We start from the raw sequence: 24,080 nt of genomic DNA, 5'->3' as shown, positions 1-24,080 counted from the left end.
TCCATTCTGACTTGAGCGTCGGAATGTCTTTGCAGGTACCTCCCCCATTGCTCCAGTCAAGTGATCCGGCATCTGCCTCAACCCGCAAGTTCTCGATCCATCTCTCAACCCGTACCAGAGACATCTTGTACAACAACTTATCTATCAGTTATATTGTTTATCAATGTAAATCTGTTCCTAAGTGATATATCCTTTAAGATCAATAGTTAGATGCGTAATATTTATATGGAAGAACTTAAGAAATATTTTTTTAATAAATTTAATTTTGATGTGTTGTTATTGTAAAATATTTTTGTATTATGTATCTAATTCAGTAAAAATAATTATTTTTAACACAGGTTTAAAAACATCGAGTTTATTTAAAAACATGGAGTTTATTTGATTTATATTTATATTTTTAATTGTTTTTTAGTAATGTTACATATTCAAATTTTTTTTATAAATAAGTCTAACTAAGTTAGATAATAAAATATAGAATAATGTTATTCATAATTGATTTTCGTTGATGTTAGATCAACTTGATTAGAATTGATTAACAAAAATACTTGGATATGTAGTATTATTCAATTTTTTTAAGATCTTATAAAAGAAATAAAAATAATAACTATAATAATTAATTAAATAGCATGTGTACTATTTTTTCATTTATAATTGATCAATTAAATAGTATGACCACTATCTGCTATTTCTAATTGATCATTGTAATTAGCATGTTCACCATCTATCTACCACTCATTTAAAATTATATGTAAAAAAAATCAATGATCAATCAAATTTGTATTTTTGACAATGTCATTTTTTATATATTTTCTACATTACATTTTGTATAAGTTTGTAAAAAGAAAAATAGATGACATTATTAAAACAATATATATATATATATATATATATATATATATATATATATAATTTTTTGCCCCAGCTCTTCAAAATTTGCATGTTAGACGGTACGAGTTAAATAAATTTTTTAATTATGGTAATTTTAAATTTTTAACCGAATTCAATTTTTTTTAGGTAAATTACACAGACTAGACCAGTGAATTTTGACCCACTTATCATCCCGACTCAAAATTTATTCGAATATTAATCATAATTATTCCCTTGGCATAATTCCATTTTTTTAAAAATCATACATCACAAAGTATATGGTGGCTGCATAATGTAGAGGTCGATAGAGGAAGTTTCGTGCGGGCTAAAATATACTATTTGTTTGGTACGTAATGCATGGTTAATTAGATTGATTGGAAAGTAGTGTAAAAGTCAATTTAGAAGTTTGGAGTCTTGATTGTGACATTATTGAACAATAATAATATAAATAATATAGGAAAATTTTCACATGTACCAATCACTTTTTTGGTACAGCAATATAGCAAGTACGATCTGATTAGCAGTCAAATCCTTATCATATAATGATGAATAGAAAATCTAAAATGTCCTTAGTTATACAGTAAAATTATGAAAATGACAGATTGGCTTTGTGCTTCATGATTGAAGCTAATAGAAAACTGAGGTGAGAATGTATGGCTCTAATGGCTGGAAGCTGATGGGCCATTTATCTACCAACCCAAGAAACATATTAGATGGACTTGGATTACTAAATAATAAAGAACTCAGACCCGGTAGTGATATTTATTTTGTTTGTAAAAATTTTAAACGTTGTCGTTTTCATGTAAAACAATCCCCCAAAACCAAAAACCAGCCTGACGTCCCCACTGTGTGCCCTAATGTAATGGTGATCAATCACCCCCAAGCCAAACCGAGTCGCTTGTATCTTTCCCGTGACTCTCTCCGTGAAGCACAATTTCTGTCGGTGTCACCACTTTCGTTGTGGTCGTCATAACCAATCTTTGTGGTCTCCGTGTGGCGGTCTTGCAATTGGTTGTGTGCACGGCGCTCTGCGTCGCCACCGTATCGCACGCGGGATCGCTCTTTCACCGCGGGCGTCGTAGCTGCGGGCGGAAGAATCAGGTCCCAGAGCTGGTCCTCGTCGCCAGTCTATGTGTTGTCACCGTTCGCACTCACACGGACGCCTTCGATGTGGTCCTCCTCGCCGGCAGATGAGGTAGCAAGACCCTGTGCCGGTCGTCGTTGTCGTCTTCCTACTTGGAGCCTCGCCGTTTGAGAAGCTGGTACTTGATTTGGTGAGTTGCAGCAAATTTTCCTGTTTTTGAAATTTATTGCCGTAATTCATATTACATCAATGTAGTTTGTTGTTGTGGCTGAAACTTGAATTTGTTAGTGAATGTTAAATTTGTTGATGAAATTAGTTTCTGATTAATGATTATCACTTAGGGTACTTGTGAATTTGTTGCCGTGTTGCTTAGTAATGAGTTAGATAATTTTTTTTTCTGAAAATTATCACTGACTTAAGTTTTTATGATAATTGCACCTTGAATTTGGGAATCTATCTTGCTGAAAGAATCACGTTCCTAAATTATTTTTGCTGATAAAAACTATGATAGTCGAATTTGTTGATGAAAATAATCAATGAGGTGAAATTGTTGCTGTAACAATAGCTTTGAATTTGGTTTTTAGTCAGTTTGTTCGGGTGTGTTTTGTTTAGCGTTGGGGACGAGAGAAGCGCGTTTGAGTCTCTTGAAAGCTTCATCTTTATATTTGGTAAGTCTTCTTTTACGGAAGTGATTAGCTTCTGCATTCACGTTCATGTTAGCCTGTTGCCATTGGAAAATTAGGTGAGAAAATTACAATTTCTACCGGGATAGTGGCAGAGCTTGAAAAATTTTGTTTAGGGAGCCAAAAATTTTAACATAAAAAATACATAAAAGCATTATGAAAAAACAAAATTTATAAGTATCACAATATTTTCATATTTTGTTATTACCATAACAATAAATGAATTCCTGTAAAGATAAATATTATAAATTATCCTAAGCGATATTTTTCAAATTATAAGTGATTGAGAATCTTGAATATATAAATTAGAACAACATCTTTTAGTAATTTTTTAATCTAAATAATTAAATTATCCATAAAAAAGTTTTTTTTTCCATCTTATTCTTTAAAAGTTGCCTGAAACATAAAATAAAATTTAAAAAGAAAATCGATTATTAGTAATAATTATGATGATGATGAACTGTTCTAGTTAGTGCAAAAGTCCATCATGATAAATTTGAAAAATTATTCAGTGAATGGATTAAGAGTGGAACATAGGTTCCTTTAAATTGTTATATATGACTTTTTGCCAAATGAGCTTGTTATATTATCTGTAGTACTTTTTTATAAGATTTTGTAAGAGACGTGTATGCGGGCAAAAGGTATGAATAGAGGTGGAAGAGGAATGGCATGTTGCATAGGCGATGCAGGAAGGAGGCGAGTGGATGGTGACCAGCAGGGATCATTAGACTGACCTCGAGGCGATGGGTTTCGAAGAACAGGTACTTAGTTTGTGGTTAAAGGCATTTTTTTTCCTCAGCTCCCCTTCTCCAGTAAACACTCTATCTTTTCCGCTCATCTGTGTCATACATTCAAGTATGATAGACATGCATGCATTTAATTACCGTGCTAATTACAAATAACTGATAAAATAAAAGACATATATTAAAATCAAATCCATGGAATACATGGCACATGATAAATATATATAACAAAGATAAGATAATCATAATAAGTAGTGAATTAATACTCGCAAATGTATTTATTAATGTAAAGTTACGTTTATTAAATATATAAATAATAATACATGGGAATGGTTTTGGGAATGGTTTTGGTGTTAAGTTTGTTGCTGTGAGCTGTGGGCTGTAGGATTCATGAGTTATGCTTGTTTTGGGTGCATTTACAGGAAGGTGTGTATGACACGAGGATTGAAGCTGAAGAAACTGTAGCTGAATGTGAAGGCAAGGCAGATCCGATTTTTCATGAATTGAACGGGGTGGAAGGTCTCCAAGTAGAAGATATCCTTCAAATGGAGTTTTGTACTCCCGAAGAAGCACGGTGTTTTTATAACAGCTATAGCCGATTGAAGGGATTTGCCACGAGGCAGGGGAAAAAGGTACCGAACAAGGTAGGAGAGATTGTTAGGTATACGTTCGTGTGCAACAGGCAAGGGTTTCGTGATAAAAAATGGTTGGAGATGGCTGATCGAAAGAGGGAACACAAGGTAGTGACTCACTGTGGCTGCTTAGCTGAGATGAGAATTAAGCGAAAAGATGGCAGTGGGAAGTGGTATGTGTCACGGTTTTTGGACAACCATAACCATGAGCTCGTAGCTGGGAAGTATGTTGACTATTTGAGGTCGCATAGGGGGCTATCTGATGTTGAAATTGCTCATCTGACTAGCTTGAGGGAGGTGGGTATAAGCATACCAAAAATATATCAGTCATTTGCCGCACAGGTTGGCGGTTTTAACCTCGTCAGGTTCACTAAGCAAGACATGTATAACGAGGTTAGAAAGCAAAGAAGCTTGCAGAATGGGGATGTTAATGCAGCAGTTCGCTATTTGGAAGGTGTAGCTCGTGTGGATAACAGGATGTACTGGAGGTATACGCTAGGGCAGGACAACAATATGTGCGACCTGTTCTGGAGCGATGGCCGTAGTCAGCTGGATTATGGAATTTTCGGCGATGTTCTTGCATTTGATGCCACATATGGTCGAAACAAGTACAATCTCCTTGTGGTTGTGTTTTCAGGAGTGAACCACCACAATCAAACCTGTATTTTTGGGGCGGCAATGGTATCGTGCGAAACACAAGAGTCCTACATTTGGGTATTAGAAAAGTTTCTGGAATGCATGGAAGGAAAACCCCCAAATGCGGTCATCACGGATGGAGATCCAGCGATGCGCATAGCTATTCACGAGGTCTTTCCCGAGGCCCACCACAGGTTATGTGCATGGCATCTTCTCCGGAACGCCACGTCAAACATATGCGACCCACGCTTCACCCATCTTTTTAGGCAATGCATGCTTGCTGACTTGGAGGTTCATGAGTTTGAGGCACATTGGGATGCTATGTTGGATGAATGTGGGGTAAGGGAAGTCGATTGGGTTAAGGACCTCTACCGGCGAAAGCATGCTTGGGCGACTGCGTACATCAGAGGCCGCTTTTTTGCTGGTATACGCACAACGTCTCGCTGCGAGTCACTTCACGCGAAGCTTGGTAGGTTTGTGGAGAGTAGGTATGGCATACTTGAATTTGTGACAAACTTCCAAAGGTGCATAGATTTTTTGCATGATAATGAGGATGAGCTTGATTTTCGTTCCTCGTACGGGACCCCAGTGTTACAAACTGAATTTGTTGAGCTTGAGAAGTCGGGTTGGACAAAGTACACCCGTAAAATGTTCTTCAGATATCGGGAAACTCTTAGGAGATGTGTTCGAGTTAAGATTTGCCACTGCGATGTTAGTGATAGCGGAGAAGTGTACATCCTTCAAAAATATAGAAGGCCCGAGCAAACCTGGGAGGTTAGGTGGGAGAGGGCGAGTAATAAATTCAGTTGCGATTGCATGCGAATGGAATCATTTGGTCTGCCGTGTGTGCACATTGTAGCTGTTTTGGTCGGGTAGCATGTCTCAGCGATGACGACTTCAAGGATTACTCGAAGAAGATACTCAGTGATGCCCTCCGACTGGAGATGAAGCACGGGCTAAGAACAGCGGAGGAAACCGTTGTTTCCGTGTCCGATGTTGGCATGAAGGACCCCATTCATGTGAGAACTAAGGGCACCCGTCGTTTAAGCCAGCCGTCGGCAACAATGGGAAAGAAACATCATAAATGTAGTACCTGCGGATGAGTTGGTCACCGAAGGACTCGATGCCCAAATGGGACGCCTCAGGGTATGCAGCGAGGGCAACAACGCTCAAGTGGCCGAACAAAACATCAACGCGTTGAGGTTAGACTGACTTTACATCTCCCTTTCAATTATCTGTAGTATTTTTTTGTTGCCATATAATATACTCGCACCTTGTAAGCCTGTCATGCAACCATTCAATAACTAGAAACCTCATGTTGCTTTATATATTTGTGCCCCCTACGGTAACCTGGCATTGATTTACTTACTTTGTTACTTTTTACCTATAGCAGGCCGAGCAGAGCCATCCGGAGGGCGAAGATGCCGCCCCCCTAAGTCAGTTTTGATGGACTCGGGAAATCGTATAGTCCCCCAAGCAGATCAATGCGCTTTGATGTGGGTTCTGGCAACTATGCATGTGGTCCTGTATGAATTTATATTTTGTCTTGTAGCTAGAGTTTATCTTATTCTAAGAGATGTTGATATATGTGTTGTATGTACATATATTACTATTTTCAGTTTAAATCCTTTTTACGGTTGAAAGTAGAGTTTTTGTTACAGACATTTCAACTAATGTTGCCAAGGTGTGTGTGAGGTGTGTTCCTTTATTTTTGTTATGATTCTTCTTTCCGTGACAACCATATTTTTTTTTTCCATGCCTGTTATTCATGACACCTTTGTTTTTGTGGATGAGGAGTGTGGGCTTGAGTCCATTTTTCCATGATAGTCTATGTTAATATAGCCGGACTTCTCAGGAGATTGTTTTTCCCTGCTTCCTGATTAAAGGCCATCGACCAACCCTAAAGGCCTTAATAGTTGGAAATTGCCATGAGTATTTTTGCACCGCACTAATTTTAGAAAAAAATTTGTTACACGGTCCAAATAAAAGGGAAAAATATAGTTGTTAGCCCAGGACCAATGGAAACACGAATAAAGCAATGTGAGTATGTATCCTTAAAGTCAAGAATAAAGGAAATGGTGATACCAAAACTCGCCACTTGTCATGTGAGAATGATGATGAATTGGTTTTGATGTTCATGGAAGGATGCAATATGTTAAAACATGTGAGGACATTGTTGCATCTCAATTTGCATGAAGGTGGTGGAGGATATAGAATCTCAATTTACATGAAGGTGGTGGATGATATAGAATCTCACTTCGCATGAAGGTGGCGGAGTATATAGAGGAGCCGTTCCTTGTGACTTACTAGAACATTTGATGTGCTTACAAGTGTTGTCATCAAATTTTGTTTTACATGATGAAAACTTGTTGCATTGTTCAATTGGCAAATTGATCCATTTTCGTTATTTGGATCTTTCATACATATACATCGTGAGATTGCCCAAATCATTAAGTGGCTTGTACAATTTACAAACCTTGAAGTTGAAAAACTGTGAAAGACTTGCAAAGCTTCCTAGCAAGATGCAAAATCTTGTTAATTTGCATCATCTTCATGTTTCCTTAACTAATTTGGAAGAGATGCAAAAAAAGATGAGCAAATTAAAAGAGTTGGAGGTTTTAAGTAACTACATCGTGGGCAAGCATGAAGAGAATGGGATTGGAGAGTATGTGAGTACGTGACTATCGAGTCAATTTTATTACCTTCAGACATATGCAAATCATTAGAGTTGGGACACACATACATTAAAAGATCCATAGCTAGGGGACTACCATTGAGAAGCAACTTTAATAACTGCATTCAAAAGGATGGCCATACATATAATCCAAAGGTTGGGGTGTGGATAGTGTGCTCCCCCATTACACGAAGGACCACTCTTGTCCACACTGAACCACACAAGCTAAACAAAAGAAGGACCACTCTTGTCCACACTGAACCACATGAGCTAAACAAAAGATAACTGACTAATCTTACTATCACCTAGCGGATTTATTTAGCTGCTCAAAGGAGCATGCTTTAGACTACTAAAGCAACATATACTGACTATTGCATTCGGCAGATGACAACCACCGATGCTTTAGTTTTCCAAAAGTGTTGCTTCAACGTCCGGATAGATTAGTCCTGGACACAGAGGAGAGTGCGCCAAAGACCCGCCGCACTGGACTCCACAGCCTTCTTCTTCTGATTCCACTCTGATATGACGATAGCTGTGGCAGTTTTCATCCGAACTTTTCCGCTTATCATGACACCAAGGTTCCTAACATCAAAATTCGCATCCTGTTGGAGTCAATGGAGGCACCACACAGCCACGTCTCCACTGCATAATTATAAGGGTGCTTAGTCTTATCGGTTATGGTTGGATTATCTAAAGAAACATATAGGGCTTAAAAATAGTTTGAAATAGGCCATACCTATTGTGTATAGTTGGGACATTCTTTGGATATTCAATTGGTCCCCACATTGTTGGGTCTGGGACAATATGGGTGAAGCTCCCAACATTCTGCTCTTGCCTAAAAATTTAGGAGAGCGTGATCATCTGCAAAGACGAAAAAACAAAAATCATTTGCAACTAAAATAGGACTCTTGTTATCATATGATTTAATTATTTAATTATGAGTCACGGTTAAAAGGTTCAATAGGGACTAACTATGGTGCGCATGTTGCGCTCCCTTCTCTCAACTGTGTCATCAGATTTGGTAACATCGAAACAATAAACTTTTCCTTCTTTAACATCCATGACCAATATGTACCAAGAGTCAGGGACCTCATATATGGGAACGATGACCTATAATAACAGCACGGCACTATCGTTAAGTTGCATAAAACGACGCATCGGGACACAAGCATAGGTTGATGTGCCATTATGAATTATATAAAAACATCCAAAATACCTTCTCCAGTTGAGTGGTTGTCGGCATCCAGCGGCACAAGTATGCCCTGACAATGACATCAAATGGTTTCAAGCAAAGAACATCATCAGCAAAAGGGGATGGAAGGAGCCAAACTCTTGGCGGGGTTTCTCGTGTAGCTTTCAATGAAGCCATCATGACAATGATGTTCACAATCTGTGTCAGTGTAAGAGTAAACACAAGCACGTGAGAAAAGAACGTAGTGGTTCAGAAACAAGAGATTAATAAATGTACACAAGATTCATGCATCTGGGTGAGGTGAATATTTAGGACACAGAGAATGTAGCTGTCCCCTTGGGACTTCTAGCTCGTAGAACTTGAACAGAATTTTCCTGTGACAATAGGTACATGTGTTCAATAACGAGTCCACAAATGAACCACAAATTTGTTACAAAATAGCCATTAACACCGTGTATCAAAGTAAGTTCGTACCCATAGTTATCTGTCTTCCCAAATATATATGCAGCGATACGGCACTCCTCCGTTGTCAGGTCCATGTCAGCAGTCGGATCAAAAACCATCTCGAATGACTGCAACGTTTAGGGATAGCGGTTAGGAGGTTACTTTTTGGCAAAAACCAAAACGATTTATAAGTGAGTCCATGTGAAGTTGCTTTACCATGGGAATCATGAAGACAGGGGAGTCAGATCTAGAGATTAAGCCAGGGCGCCGGATTCCTTTTCCACTTGCTCTCCTTACCGGAGTGGTGCTATCAGTCCTGGGAAGACCTGACATGTTAGGTGGGGTGGGAACGACCATGCTGGGGTCGAAGCACACTTTGACTCCCTCTGATGGCTCTATCTTTGCATGTTTCGTAGCTCGAGCCGGCTTCGGCGATAACGAAAACAGTTCAGATACCAGGCTTGTGCAATCAAGCTGGTCAGAGTTGGGTAGCTCATTAAAGGCCTGCATTATCTGCATGCCCAGTATTACAAAATGTCTATATCAGTCTTACAATATCTGTGAATATACACGAAGGTGTAATGCAAAATAATTTACTACGTACCTTTTCAGTAGAGTTCGGAACTGGGACATGGCTCCCAATGCTACCGCCAAGGGACATTTTTGGAGTTCCAGATGACCAATGCAACAACGGCCTCATCGGCAAGAAAATAGAAGGCACTGGTGGGACTGGCCTCGGCGTTGAGAGTAACTCGTCAATGATGACATCATCATCGTATCCAGGTGAGTTGGGAACAATGACATCCCACATATAACCAGGGCCATCTTCGACCTTACCCTTGCCTTTATCTCCAGGGTTGATCTGATGGGTGTACGATTGAATCTTCAAATCAGTCTGGACTCTCGTACAAGGTACAATGCGAGCTCCGATGGACGCCTGAACTGTGCCTGCAACATTCCGAAATCCAGTCCCAGCCCCTCCTGTGTTAGGCATATGTGACGGCACAACTTGGTCCCTTCCATTAGTTGTAGCGTTCCTTTCAACCATCCTTCGGACCTGACTAACATCAGCAACCAGGCCAGCTATTGGCTTCTGCATCTCTTCTAGACGCTCATCAAGCACCACTGACCTAGCCTCGATCCTCTACAAAAGAAACTTCAACGTCAGCCGAACCAGATTACATAAATGCCGTGTCAAAGTTAACATGGGATGCCACTCAAATCCTTTCTTGGTTGTTAGTTGGAAAGTTAGTTTACAACCCTAAACTAATGAAACATTTCTGAAATAAAATAAAGGAACTTTCAGAGTTACTAACCTCCACCGTTGCCAAAATCATGCGGAGCATCTCATTGTGAGCATCATCGCAGTCGACATCGTCCTTTTGAACGGCCTTATCAGCTCCATGGGCAGACTATGTCGCAACATAGCGCAAGAAACCACGACTAGTTAGAGGTCAATGAAGGCCACTATTTAAAAAATGAAAGAGACCATAGAGGAGAGAAACTCACCACGTCTGTTGCAAGCTCCAGATTGATGTTCCTAGTACATGCGTCCCCAGCGGTGTGCTTGCAGGAGGGACTCAGACGGGTTGACGCAAGCCTGCACACCACATACGTGTCATTAGTCCAATACGGACTCCATAAAGATCCAATATCACTGAGAAGATAACAACTTTAAAAATTGTTACTTTAATATAACATGTTCAACTTTATGCAAACCGAACAAATTGAAACACGTACCCATCCTCTTCTGCTGGAAGGTGAGACTCCGTCGAAGCATCCATGGTTATCCCCCTAAGCAAGCGCAGTGGTAAAAAGTGTTTGTCAAAAAATGTGATTCTGAGATAGTGAGATGGTGATGGATGTGAAAAGAGGAGACACCACCTAAACCAACTTATATAATGAAGGATCAAAACCTCCAACAAAAGGGATTGACATCAGAAAAGACACTCACACGTAGCATTGGCCGACTAACTCTGATCACCACAAAGGACAAATTATTGGACTTGCCCTTCCTTCCTAAAAGACCCTGCAATTTGAATTTTCATTTTCCTTGTTTATTTAAGCACGTGTTCTAATAAAGAAGTTAAATGACCAATTACTTACACTGTGCAACGGAACTGATCATTACCAACGTCAACACTTTCGAATTTCAACTTTTTGGAGGAAATCCATCTCTCTCGATGACGCCAACTTTTCCTCCTACCAACTCTAACACCCTCGTCAGACATCTATCGGCCGATAAGGCGTGACGTGCCTATTGGTATATCATGATCATTGCACCCCTATCTGTGACGAACAGGTCAGATCAAACGCTTCACATAATCTTCTTAAAAGATTTGCATCTAGAATTACCTGCTAATCATTGCTTTCTTTCGGCGTTATGGCAGGGAGTCATCATCCATATCCCAAATTGCGTGGATGAACCATGTCCACACATAACTCCGTTTATCCTGAAGAGTCATCATTGGTTCATCCCGAATTTTCGGCTACAAGTACTTGGTACACAAGCGGGTTAGAAATCTACAGAAATCGGCGATGGCTAGTGTGATGACTTTGGATGATGACATGAAACAACCATATCCCTGCCCTACTTGGAACTTGATGCCTATACGTGTACTTCGATAAAAGGGCAAGAGAGTATGCATCAGTAAATAAGGGTGTCTTTATTTTGATTTCTTTTTATGTTTATTCATGTACATTATTGTAATTTTTTTAATAGAATTTTTAGCCCTCATTGCTCATATAAATTTTTTTCTTACTCTTATTAATATATTTTTTTTTGTAGAATTTTTTTTATTTGACTTCATATATTTTTTATTATCTTTTTAAATTAGTATATATTTTATTTATTATTCTTAATTTTTATAACATCAATTTTATTAGAAAGTTATACTTAAATATAAAAAAAGTACTAAAGAAGAGTAATAAAAGATAATCGGACTGGTTTTTATTTTTACTAAAAAAAGATAAAGATTGTTTAATTTTAATGATTCATGATACTAAAATTAGCTTATCACCGTCATATTATTTCAAAATAAAATATTATTTGGTTAAAATTAAGATGCAAAAAATGAACTTTATACGTTTTTAAATTTTTACCAGATTTTAAAAAGTTTAAATTATACTTTTTTCATTTCTAAATGTTGTTAGAAAAACATTAGTAAACTTACTTGGATTCATTTTTTTAATAAATCTGTAGTTCATATTGACGATTTGTTTTTAATAATAAAAAAGTTATATTTTTTTTAATGATTTAACCACAATATTTATATTATTCTACTAGTATGGTTTATTTAAATATACATAACGCTTAAAATCTTTTAACAGAACAAATTTTAAATTTTAAATTTATCCAACACATGTACAACATGGCTTCTTATGTCAATATATTGTTCTTCAACACTATTGTATTGGTGTATTCTTATTTTTTTTATGTCATATAATTTTATTCAACTTATTTAAAATTTTAAAATTTTCTAAATTCAAAATTTCTTATTTTAAATTTAGATAAATATAATCTAAATTAACAATAAAATTCAATCGAACAAAAATTAATATACTTGCGTCATGGTACTCGTATATTTGATTATGAGTAGTACATCATTCATAGTTAAATATATTAATCTTACAAAACAAATGATTTTTTTAAAAATTCGTTATAGAAATAGTTATATAAAAACTAATTTGAAAGATACAAAGATTTGAAGCTATCATATTAAATTGTTTAAGTAAAAAATTTAACTGACTTCAACAATTAAGACATAAATCTATTAGATAATAATAAATAATACATATAAAACTATTAAATTAAACAATTTTATTTTTTTTTGACCACATATCTCATACATAAATTTAAGTTCTTTAAGATTTGGAGAGGGGTCGAAACCACTATTCATCCTCTCTAGGTTTGTCCCTGCCACCTTGTGTATTATTTTTTTATTAGCAATCTGTTTATATTTTTCTAACCCATGAAAGAAGATATGAATTAATTAGTAACTTCATTAACGTCCACATAATTCATTCACTTAATTATTAGTGGCAAATTTAATGGTAACACTATATTGCACCTGTTTAAAACTTTTTCGAATAAAAATAGTGTTCGAAAGTTAGAGATCAAATTAAGATTTAGTCCCAAATTTAGAGGACCAAAATACTTCGGTTCTTTCCAGAGGTATTCAAATCCATATTAATTCAAATTAAACTGCTCATCCAATGAAAATCGATTAAAACGCACTAACTTGGATTTCATTGGATTATAATTTTTTTTGCAAATCGCTGGATTGGATCAAATTTTGGATCCAATTCTCATAACCGATCCAATCTAACTCAAACCGTACAATGTGCTATAATATTACTATTTTATTTTTATATTTACAATTATACTTATAACATGTTCAACTTGTTATATATTTTTATATTATTCATGTATTCTTATTATTTAATAAATATTTTATGTTTACCATGAGAATTATTTATTTTATTTTAACTGACTTATAATCTTATTTCTATTGTTATGTTATCGTTGATTATTTAAGATATTTTTGAGACTTGTTATGCTATTGTTGGTTATTTAAAATTCATTTTTTTACTTTACAAAACCGCAAATCCAATCCCATCCAAACCGCTTGAAATTGGATCGAATCGAATACGATTTTTTTAATAAAAACTCATCCAATCCAATCTACACGGCCAAAAAAATTAGTGTTTGAATCAGACAAATTTTTTACTCAAAACTGATCCAAAACCGATCCAAACGGCACAACAAACACCCTATTTTATGTTGCTACATGTATAAGGGTTAGTTCCATTTATTGTGTGGGTTAGTCCAAACTATGAACCAAATAGCAAATAAAAAACGATGCAAAATTTAACAATTATGGCTCTACAATTTTTAACCCAATACTATAATGCTGGCCGAAAACTATACAAAAATAATGCACCCAAAAACGATCCATTAACCTTAAATTAATACAAGCAACAGCTATGGGCCAAAAAAGTCCATTAGCCCTACACATAGGAAAATAGTCAAACCCAATCAAATGGTAAGCCATCTAAGAATGCAGCCACGAAGCCAAGCCTGCGCCAAGGGCAGCAGATGTAATCATCAATTCTTCATGCAAGTATACCTCGATTAACGTAAACTTGGATACAAACGTCATGATCCTCTCCATCATAAGCAGCAGTTACATAAAAAAATCTGGTCCATTCATATTTTAAAACTAATATTTTAACGGTTTAAATTTATTCTACACTAGTGTACCAATAAAGGACACTGGTAAAGGTGAAATTCTTCCAATAATATAAACAGATCAGAAATTAAAAGAGATTATAATTTTATATATATAATATTTATAATTACATATTTATTGTATCTAAAATTATAAAATTATTTTAATAATAATTATTTAATGTTAGATAAAATAATTTTAGACTATTTAAACTGATTTTTATTGTCTCCTAAACAATATTGTTAATATATAGGAGGACGAAGACTTGTCAAATATATGTTGTGAAAAAAATATTTGTTGTGAAAGCTTATGCTGCCAGGCTCTCTCTAGAAATAACAATATTGTAAATCTGTAATATACATGATGTAATATCGATCACTCCATCTGATGTTATTATTTCTTTTCTAGTAAGCTTGAAAAATAATGAATGAGAATCCTCCATAAGAAGACAAGAGAGCCTTGTTAAACTTGTATTAAGATTTGGTAAATACAAGTTAGGGATACCCATAATAATGATCAAGATACGTCGACTTTAAACTAATCTAAACGCGTTTAGTTTGAAGTATCAAATAAGAAACGTATGTTTTGGAAAGAAGATGAAGCAATTATTGTTGTTGTTGTTATAAAAATGTAAAGAAGAGTGCTAGAGAACCGGTAGCTTTTGTAATTTATAGTCATTAATTAGTCATTATTAGTATTTTTAATGATCTAAAATTATAATTAATTATTCACTTTTTTTTGTTAAGTGTTGATCAAATTTTAATAAAAGTGCTGATCTTCTATACTTTTTCAAATATAAAATATATATTTTTATTTTTAATATTTTTAAAATATTTTAAAATTACTTTTGACATTTAATTTAATTTAATTTTATCTCTAGTATTAAATTTTAATTATATATATTGCATTGCCACAATTAATTTTAACAATTAATCAATAATTTTTTTTTATAATTTTAACCGTTTTCAATACTAAATCTATATCTATTTTTAAATATAATCTTAATTCCTAGTCCTAACCTTAAAACCAACCTAATTAATTGGGATTGAAACCCCAAAGAATGACGGCTATAACTATTCACATCAAATAAACTAGAAAAATTGATTAGAACTTCCAATCAAAATCTATATTTAGAGATATATCTTAAGAAAATACGATTCTATATTCTATCTATCGAATTTCTGAAAGCTTCTCTAATTGAAAGCACTAATTATTGCAAATTCGAAGTGATGGGAAAGAACACCAAAGAGAAACTAAAGAAGATGATAACCTGTGAAAGAAGAAAATAAGATTATATTTATGATCAAGAGCCATGAGCCCATATTAATTATAACTAATTATCACAACTTTTTAAACTGTTATTTAATATTGTCAATACCCCTTAAATTTAGGAGGAGTTTACTAATCACTCTAATTACTAATTAGTTTGTCACAAAATGTGGAGAAAAATTGAATTGATAATGGCTTAAAGCTTAATGAACATATTGGAATAGTATAAAAATTAAGACCTTTTAATTAAAAGCAACGTACAAACTTAACGTGCGTATATAGACAACACTTATTCTTTCTCCATATCTAATCCTTTATAATACAAAATTCCTTTCTGAGTTCAGAGAAGAGCTATTAAAACTGAAAAATAATTAATAATGAACGAATATGAAGATTAATAATGTGGGGACCATAAAGACGAAGGGACATGTGCATGCTTAATTTGGGACCCTAATTTTGGTAAGATCAGGTAAGCAACCTGCCAATTAATTAGTAAACAATAATATTTCGAATTGTGTGGGACTCTCCATCATTTTATGTTGTTGATGCATGATGGAATGGTTACCTCTTGGAAATGGTGTTGCTTTGTTTTCATTTGATTTGGCGCCATGTAATCAAAACAAACTTTTGGAGGATCATAATAATGCATTCTATGGCGTTATTATCAAATTTTCAAGTTTCAACCTTATTGCTCATGCCCATAATCATTATTAAGAAAAAGAAAAATCATGCAATTGTTTCATATATCTTTTGAAAATTAGAGGAGAAATTATCCTTTCATAAATTATCATACAATAAGACTATTTTATTCAATTATAACACATTGAACAATGATATTTAATCAATCAAACTCATAATTAAATTAAAGTTTGAAAAGAAAATGTTTTTGTAAGATATATTAAATGCACAATAAAATTATATATACAAATATTTCTCATGTTTTATAATTTTGAGAGAATAAAAATGATAAAATAATATCTAGTATTTAATTTAAACATGATACTTTATTAGATTCAAAGCCTCCTCACAGATGTGTTTCTTTCTTTACATTACATTCTTTGTCACCAAAAAAACCTTAATATTTGATTCATGAATTTTTAATAGTAGTATTTGTGGTGATGATATCTTTTAAAAATGTTGGTGAAATTTTAAAATTTTTGGAATTGAAGGGTGGTCTATTGAAGTGCCCGGAATTGTTCCGTGGTACTTCTGATCTCTGCAGTGAAGATTTGCGCCTTTGGGTGGCATCCATATTAAAAATCTCTTGTCTTCTTTCTTGGAGCCCATCATTATGAACGTGGAATAATTGAAACTTGTTGAATTTCTTATTATGTATAATGTATTTTTGTTTTTTAGAAGCATTTTTGTTCGTTATGCATTAACAGTTTAATCACAACGTTTTGCAAGTGTCCGTAGCATAATCAAAGTTCAAAACTAAATCAGGAAAAGAGAAGATAAATACATGGTTGAATATAAGGTTTTTTAACATAAAATAAAACTTCATTAAGTGAATATTTGGTTTAATATTCAGAATTTGTTTGGGCGTTATTCTTTAAAAGAATTTTTTTAAATGATATTTTTTTAAAATATTTTTTATAAAAGTAAAAGTAATTTTATGTTTGGATATATCATGTAAAAAATTTTTTTTATTTATCAATTACATTGGGATAAAATAAAATAAAAGTACTTTTTTGTTCATTTATTATATAAAAAATATTTTTTAAGAAAAAAAGACCTTTTAAAAAAATATGTAAATTGTAACTTCTCAAAAAAATCTTTTTTTTTTATCAATTTGATGGCACCCAAATAAAGTATGAACACACTTAGTTTAAACATCTTGACCGTTGAACCAAACTTGTTTGAATAATTTTTTTCAACAATCAAACTTAAAATAATGCTACTCATAGTTGATTTTTGTTGAGGTTAGACTAACTTGTTTTGAGCTAATTAACAAAAATACTTGGTTATTTAAGCATTATTCAATTTATTTTCTAAGATCTTATAAAAAAAATGAAAATAATAACTACAATGATCAATTAAATAACATGTCTACCATCTCCTATTTATAATTGATCAATTGAATAGCATGACCACTATCTAATATTTTTAATTGATGATTGCAATTAGCATGTTCACCATCTACCTACCACTCATTTATAATTATATGTAAAGAAAATCAATAATCAATTAAATTCATATTTTTGATATGTCATTTTTTTACATGATTTTTTTTGCATTGTTTTTTGTATGAATTTGTAAAAAAAAATGGCATTATTAAAATTAAAGTTCTGAAAATCTGTTTGAATTTGCCGCTCAAATCGCAAACCATTAGTGATGGTTTCAGTGGCTAAGAGAAGGAGGGGGTTGAATCTTAGCCCCCTTTTTGCTTGATAATTCTTGCTGGACTTAGAGGAGACTTTTCTGTTTTTAGCTCATCACTTTACACGAGACTTTTTCTTTTGTCTCGTCCCTAGCCACGAGACTTTTCTTTTTGTCTCGTCACTTGGCACGAGATAATTTTGATTTTTGCTCCTGTGCAGTAGAAACAGAAATGTAGAAGAGAAGAGTAGAAGATTACACTCAGATATATCCTGGTTCAGCTGCTAAGTGCAGTGCAGCCTACATCCAGTCTCCATCACAAACATGATGGAATTTCACTATAATCAATCTGATTACAAACTGTAAAGTGCTAACCCAACTTACAAGGGGATTCCCACAGAATCATGAAACACAACATAGATGAACAAAGGAACTCTAAGACATCTATGGCTTTTTCTTTTAATTTTGCACTCTCTGCCTTTTTTCGCTCTATGACTTTTTCATACAAACCTCACTGTTTGTCTTTTTCCATGAGACTCAAGACATGACAAAATTAAACAGAAAAATACTAAACAGAATACATTGAAGGAGAAGAAAATCTGTAAGCTTAGGTAGCTCTGAGAATCCTATGTCTTGCACTCTCAATGCTTACTTCTAACTCCTTGCTCCAACCAGTGGCTGTTCTCCCTTTTTATAGAAGAGAGAAGCCTCCACACTTGAAGCCAAAAACCCAAGCCAACTTCTTCTTCCTTCAAGAAACCGGTTCGGCCACACATAGAGAGAAGAGATAACCATGCAATAACCAACATGCAATTACCTCTAGTCCTTCCTTGGTCATCACTCTTCATTAATCCGAGCTCTCCATCCTTGGCTTGCTCTCCAAGATGGATTTATGGCCCTTGATGCTTCATGATGATGATGACTTCATCTGCTTCAATCTCTGCCTCTACCATCACTTCGCTACTCTAGCTACTTCCTGTGGTGGTTGAACAGAATCAAAGACAAGCCATCTCCTCCAAGAATCTCCCTTTGCTGGCCGAGATCTTCTTCTTCCCTTTTGAGCATAAAGAACCCAAGATTACCTCACCAAATCTATCCATGTTTGGTGACAATCTTAGCCACATCTCTTTTTTATTTTAGTATATTTTCTTGCCATCATTAGCTTGATGGTCTTGATGCATGCAACTTCTTCTTTTTCTTGGTAGATGAACATAGCATTCAGAGTTTCTTGGACAAGGACCGAAGAAGAAGAGAGAAAGAGATGAGAGAGAAGAAATTGTGAAAGAAAAAAACAATCAAGTGTTTGAATAAATTAATTCAAATGAGTTGCTTTTACTTCCCTAGCTAGAGTGGCATGTAGCACTATGGCCATCAATCAATTCAGCTGCAACTTTCTCTCTCATAGTTCCCATGCAATAAATGACAATGTAATGAATTTTGGAATCCATCACATGGTGAAGTGCTTGGATCCGTTGGAAGCATTTTTGCTTTCTTTTTCATTTGTTTCGGATCATGCATGAGGAACTCTCATCAAATGTGAAGTTGGGCTTAGTTGCAACAACATTTAATTTCTGGCCCAATAATAACATTTGCTTTCCTGATGAAATTTGGATCAAGCAATGAGCAAATGGGAAAGCATTCTTTGGGCTTTGAAGTAATAAGATTTATTCCTGCCCAACATCTATTATAACCATTCAGCCAAAATGTAAGAAACATTAAACAAGGCTGATTGCAAGTTTTAATTTTGGGCTTGCTGTATTTTCATTAATTCTCGGCCCAATAAAAACCTGCACAGCAAAATTAATTTAATTAATATATCAATCAAAATTAGATTAATAATTTTGCTGTTAATAATATTTGATCATCATCAATTTAGTTTAAAGTTTTTCAAACTCATCAATCTCCCCCTTGATGACAAACATTATTAAAATTGAAATGGAAAGAAATTTTTAGAAATAAAATTGAGTATGAGTACTCCCTTTGAAGATTGAATTTCTCCCATTTCAAAATGTCACATGGCTCCCCCTTGATATATGCTATTCTTACCAAGGGAAGCACTTAACCTGTTAACAATTTAATCAAGCTTCAAGAAACAATGTTATTCAACATATTAATTTTGAAATGTTGAATGCTTGATTTATGAGCAGATTTGAATGATATACAAAACTTATTTGCTATCACAAGTTTGATTTTCGCTCAAAGTACATTGGAAAATGATTTTGCTGTTCAAATATTTTTCACTAAATCAGAGCAATCATGGTTATGGTGGAAAAAATATTTTTCATCAACATGATATATTCTTTTCAAACACAGCAACTTTCATTATTTCAAACTAAAGGAACTGCCAAAAATAAGTTCAATCATCAATCATTCTATCAAGGTAATTCACATATTTCACCAAGATAATCATCAAGTAATGGCAGTAAAAAATATAGAACCGAATGCTAAATTATCAAGACATCATCAAATCAAAACATCATCAATCATAATCCTAATGCATTTTCACAATGCATTATCCATTATCAACAAGGGTGATCATGAATTCTCAAAGAGAATTTCATCCCCTGTTTTTTTTCAGTTTCAATTTTGGATTTTTCTCCCCCTTTTGGCATCAAGGGGCATTATGTACCTGCAGCAAGAAAGCATTGACAATACAACAAAATATTCATAAGATGCCAAATAAGTCAAAGTGTCAAGAAGCAGTGAGTATCAAGTCATGCTACTACAAAAGAAAGATTGAGCCTAATCATGCCAATATCAAATAACATAAAACAACAGTCATCAATCATCTGATAGATGAAAAGCAGAGTCCTCAGCGCCTTCTTCACTATTATCGCCCAGATCCTCCTTAAGAGTTGCTAACATCAGGCCGACCCTTTCTTTACAATTTTTCCAAGCTTTCTCGCTCTTAGAGGCTTGCTTGCGAGCCTCTTTGTGAGATTGAATCATCATGTTTGCCATGTTTGAGAATTCACCCAAAATTTTTTTGATGGATTTGACTGTTTTGGAAGACTCTGGCCGGGTCTCATTGTCACTTCCGATGCAACAGATTTGCCCCCTTTGGTTCCCTTAGTCGCTCCTCCTCCTCTGATTGAGGATACTTTGTTCTCTACTGCCTCATTCAATATATCAACTTTAAAGTATTCAAAAATTTTAGTTAAAAACATACCATAAGGCAGGTTAGCCTTTTTGGTGCTTCTAACAGAATCCCACATATGCCTAATCATAATATAGCCAAAGGATATCGGAGTAGAGGTAACCAAAGCAAATAATATGAGACAGTCAGAAAATGTTACTCGGTTGTGTGAGCCGCTTTGGGGAGTCAGAATATGGGTGATGATTCGGTGAAGCAGAGAGTTGATTGGTCCTAGAGCTTTGTGGGTTGGAATCGTTCCATGCAAGCCAGAAAGATTCTCGCAAATGTGCTGAAGAACCGTTTTGTATGAGACGCCGACTTGTGTATCCCATTTGTTTATCATGTACGCTCGCGGTCCTTCATCCTTGAAGCCCAGGGCCGCTCCAATGGTCTCAGAATCAAGGGCTATTTGAACCCTTTTGACATAGGAATGAAGAGTGTCGTCAATGAGTCGCATATTGGCGTAGAACTCTCGGACTAGGCCAGGATAAACTGGTTTCTGAATGAGAAGAAGTGGCTTCCAGTTGAGAAGTTCAAACAGAGAGGAGATGTTGATGCCTTTGTTAGTGAGAGTGTCGAGACTGACAAGGTAGGTTACACACAAATGACGTTTTTCCATAACCTCATTGTGAAACTCAAAAGAGGTACAAGAGTTGAATCTGTTCGGATCAAAGTGAGAGTGAGTCTTGCCATACTTGTTTCTGAATTCCAAGGATTCCAAATTTGGAGGTTCGGTGGTGTCATTTAGCGCAAACCCCTTGGTCTTCTGTGAGCTTTTTTCGGGGGTAGTTCTCTTTGGTGATGAAGGTGGTGGTGAATGAGTGGGCGAGGTATGAGATTCGTCCTCTTCCTCAATGTGGGGCTCCTTATTTTTCCCGCTTCTTCTTCTTCCAGAACTCTTCTGTGCTATTACTTTCTTCCTCATAGCTTCGGTGTGCTTGGTTGGGGGTGAGGGAGAAGATGAAGAAGTAGAATGTATGTGAATATGTGTGTGGGTTTGAGGGGTTGATGGTTTTTGGGAGAGAAGGATTCTTTCGCTCTTTCTTGGCGCGGTTTTCTTTTTCATGGTGATGGAAGAGTGGAATATGAAAGGTGAAGTAATCGAATTGAGTGGGGGAGAAGGAAGGTGAGAGACACATTAAATGAGGACAGGAGAGAGAATTTGGTGGAAGTAATGACCATTAGTGGACGGTTAATGACCATTATGGTGTAGTTATTACCCAAAAATGATTTTCCTTTTTATTTTTGAAATAAAAAATCTGAAAAGTTGTTGCCTTAAATCAAGGGATTAGATGGAGAGAGGGATTTGATTTGACAATAACCACTTCCAAAGATATGATGACACAGGAAGAAGATTCTTATTTCCATAGAGAGATAACTACCATAACGGCAAAGTGGGGTCAGGAATTATTAGGTGGGACCCAAAAAATTAAATCTGCGTTGCCTCCCCCTTGATCATAGCTCCTTCATCAAGCCTGCATTTTTATCTCGTCCAATCCTACGAGACAAAACTGAACAGAGTTAAAAAATTCACAAATTTTTAATGAAACTTAAATCAAACATTCCCAAACTTTTTCTCAAGGTACAGAATCTGTCTTCACAGAGGGGTTTTGTAAAAATATCAGCAATTTGGTCTTCAGATTTTACAAATTGAATATCAATAGTTCTCTTTTGCACATGTTCTCTAATGAAATGATATTTTATCTCAATGTGCTTAGTTCTTGAGTGCAGAACAGGATTTTTTGAAATGTTTATAGCACTGATATTATCACAAAATAAGGGTATACTATTGATTTTTAATTTGTAATCTTCCAATTGTGTTTTTAACCAAATTAATTGTGAGCAACATGCAGATGCGGAAATGTATTCTGCTTCAACTGTGGATAAAGCCACTGTGGCTTGCTTTTTGCTTGACCACATATTGAGTGAGCTTCCAAGGAAGCAACACATGCCGGATGTGCTTCGTCTATCCACTCTATCTCCCGCAAAATCTGCATCACAAAACCCTACTGCACAAAAGTTATCAGATTTAAGATACCATAATCCATAATCACAAGTTCCCTTATTGTATCTAATGATGCGTTTAACAGCCGTGAGATGGGATTCTTTTGGGTGAGATTGAAACCTTGAACATACACCCACACTTTGGACAATATCCGGTCTAGAGGAGGTAAGATACATGAGTGAAACTATCATTCCCCTATACTTTGTTTCATCCACATCTTGACCATCATCATCCTTTTCAAGTTTTGTGTTGGGATGCATTGGAGTACCCATTGATTTGGAATTTTCTAGGCCAAACTTTTTGATAAGCTCTTTTGCATACTTTCCTTGGTAAATAAAAGTACCACTAGGAGTTTGTTTAATTTGGAGGCCAAGAAAGAAAGTAAGTTCTCCCATTAAACTCATTTCAAACTCACTAGTCATGAGTTTTCCAAACTCTTCACACAAGGAAATGTTAGCCGATCCAAATACAATGTCATCAACATAAACTTGAACAAGGAGTATATCATCATTAGATGCTTTAATAAATAAAGTAGTGTCGGTGGTACCCCTTTGAAATTGATTTTCCAATAAGAAGGCACTAAGCCTTTCATACCAAGCTCTTGGAGCTTGTCTAAGACTATAAAGAGCCTTAGTTAGTTTGAAAACATGATTTGGAAATTCTATATGTTCAAAACCGGGGGGTTGTGCCACATACACTTCTCTATCAATAAAGTCATTAAGAAAAGCACATTTAACATCCATTTGAAACATTTTCAAACTTTTATGGGCGGCATAGGCAAGAAGCAATCTAATTGCTTCCATTCTAGCTACCGGAGCAAAAGACTCATCAAAATCTATACCCTCTTCTTGATCATAACATTGGGCCACTAATCTAGCCTTGTTACGAACAACTTGTCCATCCTCACCAAGTTTGTTTTTAAATACCCACTTAGTACCCGTTACCTTCTTACCATCCGGATAAGGTACTAATGTCCAAACCTCATTCTTGTCAAATTGAGCTAGCTCCTCTTGCATGGCCTTGACCCATGATGGATCTTCAAGAGCTTGTTTGACATTGTTGGGCTCCATTTGTGACAAGAAAGCAAAGTTACTAGGTTCGGTTTGCCTTTTGGTGGAGAATCTTGTTGTTACACCATGAGAGGGATCACCAATGATGAAGTCAT

The 24,080-nt window shown here is 35.2% G+C and overlaps 1 protein-coding gene across 1 annotated transcript; it reads left to right on the top strand.

The window, feature by feature from the left end:
- The first annotated feature begins 1,773 nt into the window (after positions 1-1,773).
- LOC112782382 (protein FAR1-RELATED SEQUENCE 5-like) lies at positions 1,774-6,527 on the top strand. The gene is made up of 5 exons (XM_025824740.3): positions 1,774-2,141; positions 2,564-2,619; positions 3,245-3,395; positions 3,800-5,847; positions 6,036-6,527. The coding sequence occupies exons 3-4, from the start codon at positions 3,378-3,380 to the stop codon at positions 5,519-5,521; spliced, it is 1,740 nt and encodes a 579-aa protein (XP_025680525.1). The 5' UTR covers positions 1,774-2,141; positions 2,564-2,619; positions 3,245-3,377; the 3' UTR covers positions 5,522-5,847; positions 6,036-6,527.
- The last annotated feature ends 17,553 nt before the right edge of the window (positions 6,528-24,080 follow it).

Source organism: Arachis hypogaea, chromosome 20 (assembly GCF_003086295.3).
Source record: "Arachis hypogaea cultivar Tifrunner chromosome 20, arahy.Tifrunner.gnm2.J5K5, whole genome shotgun sequence".
In the NCBI taxonomy this organism is placed as follows: Eukaryota; Viridiplantae; Streptophyta; class Magnoliopsida; order Fabales; family Fabaceae; genus Arachis; species Arachis hypogaea.
Note: the sequence above shows the minus strand (reverse complement) of the source record. Positions and strands in the feature narration are given on the sequence as shown.